The sequence below is a fragment of the Silurus meridionalis genome, chromosome 9 (assembly GCF_014805685.1).
Source record: "Silurus meridionalis isolate SWU-2019-XX chromosome 9, ASM1480568v1, whole genome shotgun sequence".
Classification (NCBI taxonomy): Eukaryota; Metazoa; Chordata; class Actinopteri; order Siluriformes; family Siluridae; genus Silurus; species Silurus meridionalis.
Genome location: NC_060892.1, coordinates 8,820,149 through 8,836,489, shown reverse-complemented (window position 1 = coordinate 8,836,489; position 16,341 = coordinate 8,820,149). Strand labels below are relative to the sequence as shown.

At 37.5% G+C, this 16,341-nt stretch overlaps 1 protein-coding gene across 2 annotated transcripts in view; it reads left to right on the top strand.

Annotated features, from left to right (window-relative positions):
* The window catches only part of LOC124391272 (cell migration-inducing and hyaluronan-binding protein-like), a 137,852-nt gene that overhangs the window by 98,862 nt on the left and 22,649 nt on the right, over positions 1–16,341 (top strand). For both annotated transcript variants that reach the window (XM_046857742.1, XM_046857743.1), the window contains exons 12-14: positions 4,433–4,602; positions 10,953–11,162; positions 13,468–13,673. In XM_046857742.1, coding sequence (XP_046713698.1) covers positions 4,433–4,602; positions 10,953–11,162; positions 13,468–13,673 — 586 coding nt within the window. The remainder of the gene's footprint in view (positions 1–4,432; positions 4,603–10,952; positions 11,163–13,467; positions 13,674–16,341) is intronic.

Sequence of the window (16,341 nt, the reverse complement as noted above, 5' to 3'; positions counted from 1 at the left end):
AATGGTAATTCTATTTACTTTTGTTTTCCCAGCACCATTACCGATTTTCTTGGGAGACATTTTTTAAGATTTCTAGTAAAATAAAAAATAACACTAAAAAAGTTAAATTTTTGCTGCACTGAACAATGAGAGCGACCAAGCGACACGAGATGAACTAAGCAAATGATGCTACCCTCGGCCGAAAGCGGGGAACCGACAGAGTGGGTTTGCTCGTGCCGAAATTCGCTCGTATCTTTGTTTGCTCGTACTATTAGTTGCTCGTACAATAGGGTTTTACTGTACGATTGTCTCTCTTTTACTCACTCACTCACTCACTCACTCACTCACTCACTCACTCACTCACTCACTCACTCACTCACACCAAAAATAACTTAAAATAACTGTACAAATTAACACTGGCACTTCATTTTTGCCTGTTTGTGTTTCTGAATGATATTGCTGATGATATTTTACCAATGCAACTTGAAGCATAGAGACAATACAGCAATGTTAAACATTAGATTAATTTAGTTTATTTAGTAGAGACAATACGTGTGAAGTAAAACTGTGACATTTTCTTTTTACCAGTGAGGTATGCGTTTATTACTTATAATCTGTAATCTCAGTTCAGCAGTAACAAAAGCATATTCACTTTTTCTTTTATTTCTCTTTTATTTTTCCTTTTATTTATTAATTTATAATGTGTCCAAAAATGTTTTGTCTACACTCATTTCTTTGGTCTGGCAAAAAAGCATCAATTCATGTTTGTAGGTATAAAATTGTCCGGACCTCAGCTGGCAAGGAGGGTTTATTTACTGGAACTTAAGCAATTATACATTTGCATGAACATCAGCTTTAAGTTTAATTGTAATTTAATGTAATAATTAAAATATATATGTTTACATTTATTATTTAATTATTGATGTTTATACCCATGTTCATTTCTAACAAAAAACTATTTGTGATTCAACATTAATTAGCGGGCCCCCTGCAGTACCGCAGCAGACCCCCTAGGGGTCATGGACCACAGGTTAAAGACCCATGGTATATAGTATTCTATATCAGCACAAAATGGTACGCTAAGTGTTTGCAATTTTCCTGGGCATTTTAGTGTGTGTGTGTGTGTGTGTGTGTGTGTGTGTGTGTGTGTGTGTGTGTGTGTGTGTGTGTACAGTATGGTGGCAAGGAAAGTGGCATATGCACACATATGTCCTAAGTCATTGTACCAAATTAACACAAATTATGATGACTTTATTATGACTTCTGGGTTTCTCTAAAACATCATGCCTAGTAATTGTGGAGTGTGTGCAAAGAGAGAGAGACAGAGAGAGAGAGAATGAATGTGAGAGGGACTTGTCTGTGTGTTTTCTCACGCCTGGGTGAAAGGTGCTAGATACATCAGACGTTGGCTGTTGCAGTAGCATTTGTTGTGTGGCAGCCTGTGTCTATCAGGTCCGAGTTCAAACACCCACACCCACACGCAGCCAGCTGGGCTTAAGCTGATTTGGCAGTAATATACCGAGAGCTGTGAAACCAAAAGTTGTTTAGTGTAGCCCAACAACGATTATTCATCAGTTTACATACCGAACACATTACAGTAACCATTTCCATGATTAACACGTTGTGAGCGCTTAGACAAATCCTGAGCATGAGCTCTGCTATTAACTGCTGCTGATGATTTAACTAGCATGGAGTCATGTTATTTTTACAGACAAAGTAAAGGCAGAGTGAATGATTAGAAATGAAACAAAACTGTCAGGAGGATTCAGATGCTTTAGAAAGAAAAATGACCAAAATCACAGTGGAATTATATGTATCATTGACAGCTAATTACACCTCCCTGGCTTTAGTTACACCGAGAAATGCCAACATTGTGTGAAATACGGAGAAATGATACTTAAGTGAAAGTGTAGATAATTATCCAATCAAATACTTTACTTTATGTGAAGAAAATCATCTTGCAGATTAATAATATTGAGCCTCTAGCCAAAGATTGATAAGGAAAGAGATCATACGTTTGTGAAACAAATCTTTCAATTAGACCGAGTCCATGCTATATAGTGAGCCATTTCTCATGTTTCCCCTATTTTTAGATGAGTGCACTATATGGCCAGAAGTTTGTGGACACCTTATTATTATACCTGTGTTTTGTGAACTTGCTAAAACAGGTTCGATTCTGTTTAGTTCCAGTGAACAGAAAATGAAATGCGACAGTATACAAAGACATCCTGTATGAAAACAGTCTTTTGGCTTGTTCTAATTCAAATTCACACGTATATGGTTTGCACTAATCGATATCATGTAGGATGCAAAGGCTGCAGCAAATGTCAGATTTATTGTTTTGTTAATGATTATTTAATGCTATGTGATCTATCTTTTTATATATATCTTCATCTCGGCCTCTGTCCAGCTCTCTCTATGTATATAGAAATACATAATGTACCTAATAAAGTGATTCTCGCTGTGTCTTCCCATTTGCTGCCAAGCAATGACATATTTGTACTTATAAGCCAAACAAAACCCACATTATTATCTTCCCTTCTCTGCATATATGTCCTAATCCTCCATGCCCTCTGCCTCTCATTCCAATATGAGGCATCGAAATATCCATGAGCTCCATATCATTATTTCAATACTTCACCTTCATCAGTGGCTTATGTCTCCTGTTTCCTTGTTCTTTCATTCTTACACCCACAAACACGCACCTTATACAAGAGTTCTGCTGTCGCATTGCATCACTGTGAGAAGACTCTGTTTGGCAGCAGGTGTCATGCATACATAGAAAGATAGCGAGAGACAGATTTTAAGTTTTAATGGTTATGAGGTGTCACCCACGTCTCGTACCAGCGGATGGCTGGAAGACAGAGGACAGCAAGCGTCTCCAGATGATTGATTATACTGTACAACTGCAGAGCAAATGGATGTTCGTGTGTCTGCGTGTGTGTCTGAATCTGCAGAGAGTGCCGCCTCTGTTGCTCACATATTGTGTACGCCAACGTTCTTCTTCTCAACCTATCATAGCAGAATCACACTCGGCAGGTGTAGCGCTGCCTGCTCTTAATTTAGAGAAGTGAGAAACTATTTTCTGGTAATGAGAATGCTGGAGGTGATGCTGTATACGTGTGTGCATGCTGTAGTAATTATTCATAGAGGTACGCCTTTTATTCCAGCACATCATCTTGCCCGGGATACATTTGAATGTAGATTCATCTGAGTAAATGCATTATCAAGAAAAAAACATCTTACATGAGTTTATGTGAATAAATTGAGTTACATTAACCCATTTTGTTTCCCAGAATAAAGTCAAGAATCTTGTTCTGAGCAGGAATATCCACTATCATGACCAACTTGGTTGAATTAAGTTAATTGAGTGCAATAATGTTTTCAGCTTCAAAATCCTTGCAACATTTAAACATTTTATTGGATCACACTCACCTTACATAACTCTTTTTCATCAGCAAAATCATGTTTTGAAGAAAACAAGTCAAGGTGCAAACAATGTTCATGCGATCGACATTTAGACTAAGGAAGGCAAGAACCTTGATGGCTGTCAGAATATCAAAGCTTGGTAATGACTGGATCAAAGGAACACAGAGCATATACTTTGCTCTAATAGTGAACATGATAGTTTCATTGAAGAAGAAAAAAAAACATTTTTGAAACAATTTTCTGAAACAAAATGTGATTGAAGTTTATTTTGTGTAACATTTTTATTGCTTTAAAGGTTATAAAATCAGTTTGTTCCTGTGTTTCTACCAAAGTCAGCTAGGTAGTCAACTTCCCGTCAAGTCAGTTTCTTGATCATTTCCAAGGTCATAAAAAATCCACAGGTTACAGTGTTTTACAGACTCTGAAGGTTAAACCACTGACATGGTTTACATGTTCAGCAGGGATTCCCAGACTGCAGCCAGGGACTTGATTTATTATCTAATGAATAAGTCAGCACAGATTTCTTTGTTTGTGCCTGTGCATCCATCCTCTAGTCTAAGATTCTTGTTAATATTGTAGGATTATTATAGCCAATTTAATGTTTATGTAAGGTTTTTGCAATAGGTCCATTTGTTTGTTAGAAGGAAGTTCTTGTTGAACTTTCTTTGTGTTAGAGGAATCCCTGTTGATGACATTGCCATGGAGTTCTACTTGTTGAAATGTCATTAGATTCTAATTGGCATTATTTATAGGTTTTTAAATTAAGATTTGGATTAAACCCATTCAGTTCAAGTGACCAATGAAATAAAAAATAATAAAAAGATTATTTATATTTGTGATTTTTATTACTGCATCTAGCAGAGAGGGATCATGTCTAATATCCATGGGGCAGAGAGGTTAATGGCCTTGCTTAAATGCCCAACAGTGGCAGGTTGTACGTTAGTCCCTGACCTTCTGCTCAGGAATCCAGAGCCTTAACCATTAAGCCACTACTACTGTATAACAGCTCTCTTTGTGTCTTTAGGTAAACCCATGTTCCTCCACATTGGCGAGATAGTGGATGGGGTGGACATGAGAGCAGAGGTGGGTCTCCTGAGCCGCAACATCCTTATCCGAGGAGAAATGGAGGCTTCCTGTTATGGCTCCGAATTGTGCAAGTTCTTCAGCTTCGACACTTTTGGCGGTCACCTAAAGGTACAACATTCTTACACAATACCTCGCATGCTTTCTGCTCTTGTTGGAAAGCTTGACATGTTTGGGGTGGATAAAAAAAAAAGAATAGTACACTCCAGTTTACAGTGTGAGGGCCTGTGAAGATGGCAGCTAAAGCTAGATGTTAGTGCGCTGTCACAAATGTCGGCCAGAACGACTCCTGTGCCAAAACTGGGCTGCTTGGAGATGCTGTCAAAGAATGTGTGTGTGTGTGTGTGTGTGTGTGTGAGTGTGCATGTGTGTGTATGTGAGTGAGCGTGCATGTGCACGAGGGTCACAGAGGCAGCTGGTTTTTGCAGTAATTGCTCTATATCTTGCTGCTCCTGTTCCCTCCTCACCTTAGCTGTCACCAGGAAGGTTGTTTTTCTCTTTGCATTGAAGAAAAAAAAAAGAAAAACACTGGGTAATGCCATACAACTAGGTCACAACTCCACCTGCTAATGACCCAAAGGTAATGAGACCTGCTGAAAGTAGGCTACTGGACAAGTCAACAGCAGAAAAAGAGTTGGCACTTTATGAAAAGAAAGTCGGTCAGAACACGAGCAGTTGGATGGAAAACTCTCTTGTGATGTAAATGCAGATGCAGATGCAATTGCAGTTTTATTAACGAGTGCAGGCGAACCAATCCAAAAATGTGATTCAAGACGCAAATAGTAAAACAGACAAAGGTCAAGTGATTAGCAAACAGCATTAGCAGGGGCAATCCAAAATGCAAAAACATGAAGCTGAACAGAACATAATAAACACAGTAGAAACAGCTTTGTGTAGATTGGTGAGTAAACCCTTAGCGTTACATTGCAACTAGTGCAATTGTTCTGTATGTGTTCTGTATATAGCGCTCATGGGAAAAGAAGTCTGGGCTGGCCATGTTTGTAGGTCATTGTGATTTCTGGAAATCGATGTTTGTGGTCGATAATGAGTTAGACCTGACCTGACATTCAAGCTTTTCTGACCTTAAGTTTACATTTTTGCTTAAAATTTGCTTTCATTTAAGGCAGAACATTCAGTTTTCCAATTCATTGAGATGATGTTTAATTTCTTTGCTCTGAATTGCCACGACAGTATATGCACAAATAATTTTATATGAATATAATAATCAGAAGATAATAAATACATATTAATTCAATATTTTTATGAGTGGGACCCAGTTTTCAAAATTATTTTAATGAATTAAAACACTATAATGAATATTAATATAAAGAATATAAATATAAATAATTGGTTATATTTTTCAGGAATAAACTAAACCTTTTTTTGCTTATTAGTAGAATTAAATAGATTTTTGTATTAGCCTACTACATACAACAAATGATATATTTTTATGCTATAATTATATAGCAGACAGCTTTTTTTGTTTTTTGAAATAAAGCACAAAATCAGAAAATAAATATCAATGTAAATGTTTGCGCATGTCTGCAACGCACTACCATTTTTCCAAAACATTTGACTTTGATGTTCTGGATCATGGCACAGTGATGATTCACAACCAAGTGAGTTTTGGAAACCAGCTGCATTTTTATAGCAATTAAACATGACTCTATTCTGCAGCCATGACAAACCTATTAGGCATTTTTTTAAGCGTTGTAACGTTCAACAAATTGTGATTTCCATAACACACACGTCAATAAGCCTGTGAAATTACAGTCAAAGTAGGTTAATACCAATTTCTTTCTTTTTGATAGGAAAATTGATCTGTTGGCCCATTTTCCATTTTTTTTTTAAGCTATAAAAGGCGTGTCTATAATTATCCAATTATTGAGTTGGAAGCATTTTAATAGCTATTGCAGTAGTGTTTATCAGCTGAACCATTCTGGGATAGCAGCACTTAAGGATCACCTCGAGCCAAGGTCTCCCTGAATTAAAATGATGTAGTGTTTGAAACGGTTTTATTTAAAGAACAAGCAATGGAGATAAAACAGTGAAGACCTTTTGGCATATAATTTGTACTACTGGCTTTTTGTTGTTGAGGGATTGTTCTTCCCGCTTGACCAGTAATTATATGACTGATAAGCTCATTTATATGTGGACACTCCACCCAAGACTTTTTGTCGCTATTAAAAAATCCGTAAAAACTAGAATGTTAAAATCCAACCCTTAAACAAACAAGGTATCTCACTCTATACAGTACATAGATTGTTATCAATAAACAGATTGTTGACCTAATAAAATTAAAGGCAAGCGGTAAATCTTTGCCTTTAGTCTCCGTTTCATTTTGTTTCTGGTGTATTGTAACCAGGTTGGTCCAAAATCAGATGCAAACTAGGAAAATCTGCATACATAGACAGGCTTATAGGACTTGACACACTCACCCTGTATGTGTCTGTATCTCTTCCTGTGCTTTAGTACTCTTTAATGTGTCTTTATTCACGTTCCTGACACCTTGGAACTGTGTGACACTTACATCATAAGTGTGCTCTTGCAGCCCAAGGGGACGAGTCTGTCTTTCAGGATGTGCATTTTTTTTTCCCACAGCAACTCTCTTGCGCAGTTTTGCTGAAGGCAATTTTTCTGCCAGTTTGCAGTCCATTCATATCATTTCCACAGACTAACTGTTAGAGTAAAGCAGAGCAGTTACACAAGTTGAAATGTGGCACAGAAAATTTGTTATATTATGGAATATAATACATAATATATTTAGTTACCGTTATATATGCCGCTCTATCTACAGTTATAGAAGTCAGATTACAATGGTCCTGGTTATTTCCTGCTCCTGAAGTCTACTGTTATGTTCACAAACTCTGTGATCATCCAAGGAACCTCAGTTTAGCTAATTAACATGATCGAGCGACCATTAAGATATCAGCAGGGATTCAACCAAGGAGGAACAGTGGGGGCAAGTTATCAAGGACACATTAATAACAGTATCACAATGCAAGTGAGAAGAGAGATAAAACGGACAGAAATAGAGTGTGACATGATCTATATTACAACTTGGAATTTCTTAAAATGTGATTCAGGAACTTTCAGGGGTTCATGGAGCCCACTGTTATCTACTGCCCACCATTAGAATATATACTGTTAATATATTTATTATCATGGTCTTATAGGTGATTGTTTATTTTACTTTTTACTTGAAGTAAATGCATTTAATTCAAACCTGAATATGAACTCAAAAACTAAAAAAAAAAAAAACGTGGATGTTGTGTGTTCTGTCAGTGGTAGGGCTGTGACGCATAGACAAAATACATCGTTTAGACATAATGTAAAAAACGGAGAGATGAATTGAATAACAATGATTATTAGATTGATTAATAACAGTGGCAGCCATAAAATATATTAGCGTTGATGTGTTAGAAGCAGGAAAAAGGGCAAGCTTGGGGATCTAAATGACCACAAGAGCTACACAACTAGTGTGCTAGTTAAAGCAAAACAGCAGGTCTTGGGCGGCGTTTCATGTATGCAGTGGTTAGAAGCTTCCAAAACTGGTCCAAGGAAGGATTAAGAGTGAACCAGGGACAGGTTATAAGCATCCAAGGCTTATAGATGCATACGGGGAGTGAATAGGCTAGACCATTTGGTCTGATAAATGAACTATTGTTACCATCTAGCTGTCAGAGCTAGAAGAAGTTGGAGAGTCAGTGGTTCAGAGCTGCTTTAGTGCAGCAAGGGGGACCTACACAAAAGGCATGTGGTTTTTATGTTGATCAGTGTTTCGTATTTAAATCATAATATTTTTCTCAGAAGTGGGATGGTACTGTAAGGGTTACACATTTTTCACCTTTCATATGTACCTTTTACCTAAAAATGTTTAATTCTGGGCAGAGATTGGCAAATTAGGGTAAATTGGGTAAAAATATTTATAAAAAAGAATATCAAGTAGTATACGTTTACTCTATTACCAGGGCTGCAGCTATCGATTATAGTAGTAATCGAGTATTCTACTGATTAATTGATTAAGACAGGTCTGTTGAAATAAACAAAATATGTATTTTCTTTTCAGAAAAAAAAAAAAAAATGTAATGCTGAAATTGCAATCTGTGAAAACTAAACCCATAAGTGGATTTAATTGCATTATCACATCAAAAAGCAAATACGAATATATTAAATGCAATAAATACAAATATAAAAATCAATTTCAAATTACTTTAAAAAAAAAGGTATAAGCACTGTACAGTGTTTCTTTTATGTTTTAGTTTAAAATGATCCCAAACTTAATCCAATATTGTTTTCTATGGCTTGAATCTTCTACCCTCGCTTTCTCACTGTTCCACTATTCTTCATTCTGCAGCATCTTCTGTGTTTACCTTTCCAGGGGTCTCATTTATTAAACTCTGAGCCCTGAGTATGCACAACGTGGAATTGGCGACACAGATAGAGCGCACAACCTTTGCGGCGAAAGTGGCAAACGCACGTTTCCAGCCCTGTTTTGTGCGCACGCCACTTTAATAAATAAGACTCCCAAAACAGTCTAGAGTTCAGTGGGTGGTGCATCAGTAATAATGGTCTGTGGGGAAACATGTAGTTATGTAGTTAAATGGACTAAATGAAGCATCAGGGCAAATAATTTGCCTCGAACCTTATTTGTATTCAAATTACCAGAGTTACTCGAGGAATCATTTCAGCCCTACTCTCTAGTGTTATCATTATTCTAAAGACTAAATATATGATATATCCAAGTTTGTGGATGCCTGATCATAAGATTTGTATGTTTTTATAAACATCCCATTCCTCACAATGGAGTGTTCTTGTAGAGATTTGTGCTCATTTAGCCACAAGGGGGTTAGTTAAGTCAGGGGATCGATGTAGAGTGAGGAAGCTTGGGGTGGTGTCAGTGTTCCAATTTATGTGAAGGGCCAGAAGAAGAAATCCTAAACAGTTATGAGTCTCTGACTTTGTGAACCACATATGGCTAGAGAAGTCAGGTGTCCCAATACATTTGTTAATAAAGTGTATATAAACTGCATCAGCGTTTTTAAGTGAAGTATTTATAATAAAAAATGATATACATGTACCAGCCCTGGAAAATGTAATGTTCAGCACTGTAACATATCACATTGGTAGTACAAATTTAGGCAAATGTAAAGGTAGAATTGTGCTCATAAAAGAGCTATATATAGAGCTATATATAGGTTTGAAACATCTTGTCATATGTAGGTCAGACACTCACCTTTTGGCTGGGGAGGAGAAGAGAAACACACATTGTCCTTTCGTCCATCGTCTCTCGGGAAGCATCGGGTCACTTCATGCATTCTGATTCGTCCGTCTAGTAAAGTGAGCCCGGGTGTCACTTATTCTTTCTTATGCTTGACCCAAGACCCAGATCTTAACTTCATGCATGCATGCTTCATTTAATATGCAAACCATTTAGTGTAGGCACATTTCAATTCTCATTCATTTGCTTCTCTTTTCCTTCTTATTGCACTGCCCCATTTGCCCTTTTCTCTCTGATTATTACTCATGACATTCTACTGTTGCCCTTTCTCTTTTTTTATATACTCTCTCTTCCCATAACTCATTCTCCTCCCCTTTTATTTTTCATCTCACTCTCCTCTCACATATCTGTTGATCTCTCTCTCATTTCCACTCACCCTCTCACTCACCTGTTTCTAACACTCTCTCTCTTTTCCTCTCCGGCTCTTCTCTCGCTAGCTCCTTCTTCAGCTGTATCTACCTTTAAAACCCAATGATCCATGTTCTTCGATGAAGCTATATTCGTGTTTGGAGGATATTAAAAAGCGGAGTCATTTTCTTTGTGCGCAACGAAAGCACATCCAGGGTCGTTTTATTTGATCCACCGAAATCCATCAACCGCAATCGGTATAAAATTTCTGGGAACATTGGCAATATATATATAAACGCCAAGGCATAAAATCTCTGTGTCATTTTAAAGTGAGACCTCCGATTTGATAAGCAAATAAATTCTGTAGTGAAAAATATGGCTCCTTTTGGTCAGGTAAATTACTAAGATAAAACCATTCCTCACCTTTCATGACCTTAAAAAAAAAAAACTTATTCTGCCTCCACTCCAGACTAAAGAATTATACTGTACTCCACAGAGCCATAGTTTTTGATTTAGTGTTGTAGATAACTATCTTTCTTGGTGTTGTCAAAATAATAATAAGGTTGTTTTCTCATAGAATTAATGAATAAATTAAATTTCTAATTTTATTCAATGGAAATGAATGGAAAAATTGAAGTGAATAATCCAAGAACCAGTGCCAGCGAACTTTGTCACACATATCTGATGTGATATAGGTTACAGTATGATTTAAACCTTTATAATGGGCAATAAATAACTGTATATTTAAAGTTTGTCATCTTCTAAAAGCTCAGTGGTGGTTCGAGGTGTTGGAGTGCTATAACTTCTCACAGCTTTTTTCTCTTCGTTTCAGGTGGAGCACGGTTTTAAAGCAGTACACATCCAAGGGGTTGAGTTCATACACATGGGACAGCAGTCTATGGGTCACTACCCTGTGCACTTCCACATGAATGGAGATGTAGATGAAAAAGGAGGTTATGATCCACCCACCTATGTGAAGGACCTGTCCATCCATCACAGTTTCTCCCGCTGCGTCACGATACATGGATCCAACGGTCTGCTGGTGAGTCACATGACATTCTGGTTCTGTTGAATGTTGAAACCATTAGTTGCACCTGAGTCAACCATCAAAAGCCTAATGACTAGATAATTATTCAAGATTTGCATAAATATACACTTTTGTGAAGATTCTTTTGTTCGTGGCTTCTGTGGGCATCAACCGTTTTAAAGGTTATGTGGCCTCTGTATTCTCTCAGAAGGAGACCCAGCCGGTATGGACGTCACTTTTTTTTTTTCAATTCTTTATAGACAAATACAAAGAACATGTAACCGGCAGAAAGGTCTCAGGACTTTTTTTTGTTCCTCCAATCCTACCTATCCAGACAAGGTTAAAAGGGTTCAGTTAGTTTTGCATACGACACCACACTCAAAACCCCGGGATTGCTTGAAAAAAAGCACTATGTGGCCTGACATTTTTTTCATTTACCACACAATCACACTGCCATCTGTTGCCTCCCAGCTGCCTTCCTAACAAGCTTCACCACACACTCTTTACCACACACTTTCACTCACAGCCTGTTATCCAGGTGCGTCATTCGAAAAACAACATTGGTTATTCCCTCATTCGTCTATTTTATAGTGTGCTATAGACAGCAATGGCTAAACTCCTCACTCTGAACCTGGAGCTCACAGTTCAAGCTCATTGTAACAACCCCCCGCAAAGCAATACAAGTCTGTGCATTAAGCTACGAGATGCAAATTTGCAGGTCTCTCTTGAGCAGATGGTGCATAATGTGTAGTAATCTGCTTAACAGCAGTGATGAAGGAGTTGCTGAAATCATAGTCAGTTACGATATTCATGGGTTCCGAAGACAAAATAGAAAACAACTCTGCATTTAAGCAGAAGAAGAAGACTGTGGGTGTTCTTAATCAAGTCTGGAATATGTAAGATGCAATTCTCTCATTCTCTAGTTTCATTTTGAATTCGAAACGTGTTGATAAATTCAGTGCTCGGAAATTAATGCAGTCTTGTACTGTACAACAGATTGCTTCTATTTGCATATTTCAGATTGGAGGACCATTGAGATTAGAGTTCAAGGGTTTGGAGTAGGACGTTCCTGATGAAATAATCACACTGTTTATGCTGGTGGATTCTGAGTGAATTCTGAGTCTCTGTTTAACACAAACCCTAAACAGTCTTTTATCAGAAATTGTATTTATTCATTAATCTATGACAGCCTGGTTATGCTTGTCAGTGTTGCGGCAGAGCAAGAAGAAGCCCATTCCGGTAATTCAGCCTGGAAAGAACACGAGTTTGTCGCAGAGCACCATGTATACACATTCACACACTCATCCATACAGACAGTAACCTGAGCTCAGACTCAACCAGGAGGAGAGGGGCAACAATGTAGCCTGCTACATCACATACAGGTGGAAACATTTATTTGTACAATTGCTGCCCAGTAGGTATCTCAGACCAGAACTACAAAATGGACAGTGTGAGGGATAGAGACAAGATTCCTCAGAGAGAACCTGCGTCTTTAGAGATAAGATGCAAGCTTGCAATGGTCTCTAAACTTTCTGTACATGACCTTATATGAGGTCGTATCAAAAAGTTTAGAGGCTAGTTTTGTCACATGCCAACAGATAACAGCACAAGGCTGCATGCACAGTCACAGGGAGCACCGACCTTCATAAGGTAGTGTGACATTGTCTTGTGTAAATCGGGAGCTGTGCATTACCACATCTGCTACTCTGACCACGAGTGCACCCTGTCACCAAGCTCTTCTCCCACACGTGTTTCTCGCCAGAAACAACATTATCTCACTTCCGCACTCACCCTACTCAACAGATTTGGACTCTTCCCAAAGATGACGATTCAGCTTAAAGTTCACCATTTAGAAGCAGATTAGAAGAAGGTGCAAGCTTCCAATAGTCTCCAAACTTTCTGTACATGTACATGACCTTATATGAGGTGGTATCAAAAAGTTTAGATACATTTTGACACTATTTTGTAAAATCAGTGCGAATTGCAGATGGTTCTTGACGCACTTCGAAAAGAAGACAAACAGGACACATTCCCAAAGTGGCAGAAACGCTGGGAGTGATGTATTGCTGTGCAAGGGGACTATTTTGAAGGTGATAGAGCGTAAACATTGATAAATAAAGTAATTTTTTTGTAAACAGAGTCTCGAAACCTTTAGATGTCCACATACTGTTTGGAGTATACCATCTTTCCCACCCAGAGTAGACTGTGCTGTACTCCTGGCTATGATGGCTCTAGAATCATCAAGATTTAAACATCTTTAGATAACAAGACGAACACTTTTATTCAAAGCCTATAACTTATTCCCATATCTGTTTTACAGGTAAAGGATGTGGTGGGCTATGATGCTCTTGGACACTGTTTCTTCACTGAGGATGGCCCAGAGGAGAGAAACACGTTTGAACATTGTCTTGGCCTGTTGATCAAGGCCAGCACTCTGCTACCCTCTGACCGAGACAGCAGGATGTGTCGGGACATCACAGATGGAGCATTTCCAGGCTATGTGGCCAAACCACGGCAGGACTGCAGGTAAGACCTATAAATATTAATAATGGACATTGAAATTCAGATTTTCCTTACAAAAAGACAGAAACTCATTCTTAAAGTTTAAAATAAAATTACGTACCCGTTTCCAGCTTGATAGCATGTATTATTTCAAACTAATGGATATTTTATTTAGCAAAGTAAAAAAAAAAAAGACACAAACCAGGTGAGAATGTAAAGTTCTTCTTTTCCTACGCACTTCCTGACCTTTGAGAGAATTTTCAAGCTTTCTGTAATACTATAATTCCTATAAATACTACATACATGCTATCATTTTAAGTTTTTATTAAAGGTGTTAATTGAGATGTTGCCATTTGTCCTTATTCTCTTTGTAGCTAATTATGTGCTCATGATACATATCTTATCTGAGCTACATAATTGCATTAAAATCTAAAAGTTAGATGTTTAAAACATGATCATATTTATTTATTTTTTGCCATGGAAACAATGACATGACGGAGGAAGCCAAGACACAACTGCTCAGTTTTAGATTCATGCAGTACAAAAAAGCATTTTGTTCTTGTAGTGTGTAGATAAAAAGGTTTAAACAAACGATGGTGTTTCCACACTGCGCTCGCAGAGAAATGCTTCAGCACATCCACATTTTTTTTTGTTTTACACACAAAGGAGATTAAGCTGTAAATTAATTAAAACTTCTCAGTCACGTTTTAAAATCAAGTTCAAATTCTCGAGCCATCATGTGCCGTGACATAACTCATTACCCCCCATCGAATTGCTACAGTCCCTTGCCTAATTGCCACTAGATTCCTTTCCACCCAAACGAAGTAGAACTCTGCGATCATACTAACGAGCTTTTCACGCCACTCAATACGTAATTTTTTTTTTTTTCATCTCAAAATATACTTAGGCCTACATGTTTTGGGACCTCGGTTAATCTCTACTAATTAAAATCAGTAGATCAGCCTGGAATGAAAGGCACCACTGAACTCTGGCGGTCTCGTCGTCACTTAATATTCTCTCACAACCGCTCATCTAATGCGGAATAATGTTTAATTCAAGATGCGTAGCAACGAGTAAAGCCTAGACAAAATGGAGTTCAAAAGAAAAATTAGCGCCTTGTTTAATTTTAGGATTTTGTGGGCCGAGTTCGAAATTGAGCCATCGTCTTTATTTTGGTGCATTTTGAAACGTTTGCATTGCAAAATCTCAATTTAGTACAAAAAGGCTGCTACACATATCTCTCTTTTTATATCTATAGGCTCACTCAGTTCCTTTTTTTAATTAAAAAAAGTACAGTAATGCCCCGCTTGACCGGGGTTCGAATCTTGCACCCCCGGTTTATCACAGAATTGCATTTGCCACATAAATAATTAGTTTGGCTGATTTTCCCGGTCTCTCACGGACAGCACGATAGACCAAAAAGCATATGGAGTTTTATGTTGAACAAATTACATTTATTAAATGTATAAAATGAAGTAAAATGTTGATACAGTACAGTACAGAAAGTGAAGAATGCCGTGAAGTGTATCTTTTACTCAGCCTCTTTTTTGACGTCATGGGACACTTCAACCAATAAACTACACATAGGCTTCGCTACTACAGAACTGTATACTGTACAGTACATGGACTTACTATAAATGTGATACAGTGTACTATATTTTTTACAATTTACACAAAATTAATCTCGCTAGATCCTGGCAAATGTTTTCTGTGTGTGTTTAAAGTGTGTGGGGGGATTATTTACTGCTTAAACAATAAAAAAAAAAGCATTTTTGGGGGTGTGATTGTTGATCGCGGTTTTTCGTTTATCACGGGTGGTTTTGTTACGTAATCACCGCGATAATATTGATATGTTCTCTATAATCTAGAGGGCTAAGGCTAACCATAAACAAAAATATTCCCTTTCGACCAGATTTGGTTCTTCTTGGTAAGCTGGTAGATTCAGTTTATGAACTCTATTAGCTGCAACCTGGCTACTTATATTGCTTATACAAAACTCATGCAGCAAAACTCACGTTATATATATGAATAATTTATAGCAGCCTTTTTGTACTAAAGATGTTATGCATACATATACCAGATAGAAAATATTATATTTATTTATTTAACCATTACAACCTCATTGTTAACGGACCCTTATCTAAAATAAGCTAGGTTACACTAACAAATAGCTGGTTACACTCCATTACATAAGATCAATAGTATTAAATATCACTAACCAAATATCATTATTACATCACATGTATGGCAAAAGATTTTATTCAGAGCACCTACATTTCTTTCATTTACACAACTGAACGTTTAAGGGCCCAGCAGTGGTTGCTTGGAAGTGCTGGGATTTGAACTCACATCCTCCTGATCAGGAGCACAATGTCTTAACCACCGAGCCACCACTTCGCTAATTATGCCGATATGTTGTCACTGAAGTCAGTGTTGCCTACTTTAATAGCATTAGTGACATTTTAGACTGCTTTATATTTACATTTCTGGCATGTAGCAGACGCCCTCATTCAGAGCGACTTCAACTTTCTAATCACTGAGCCACTATGGCCCTTCCATTAACTGCAACAAGTAGACGTTTAACAAGGAAACACTGATCAGCATAGTTTGTTTTTACTTGATTTACAAAAAATAAAAGTTATTTCATTCATTAATATTTCTTTAATTTCTATTTCTCACTTATTTTTGAACT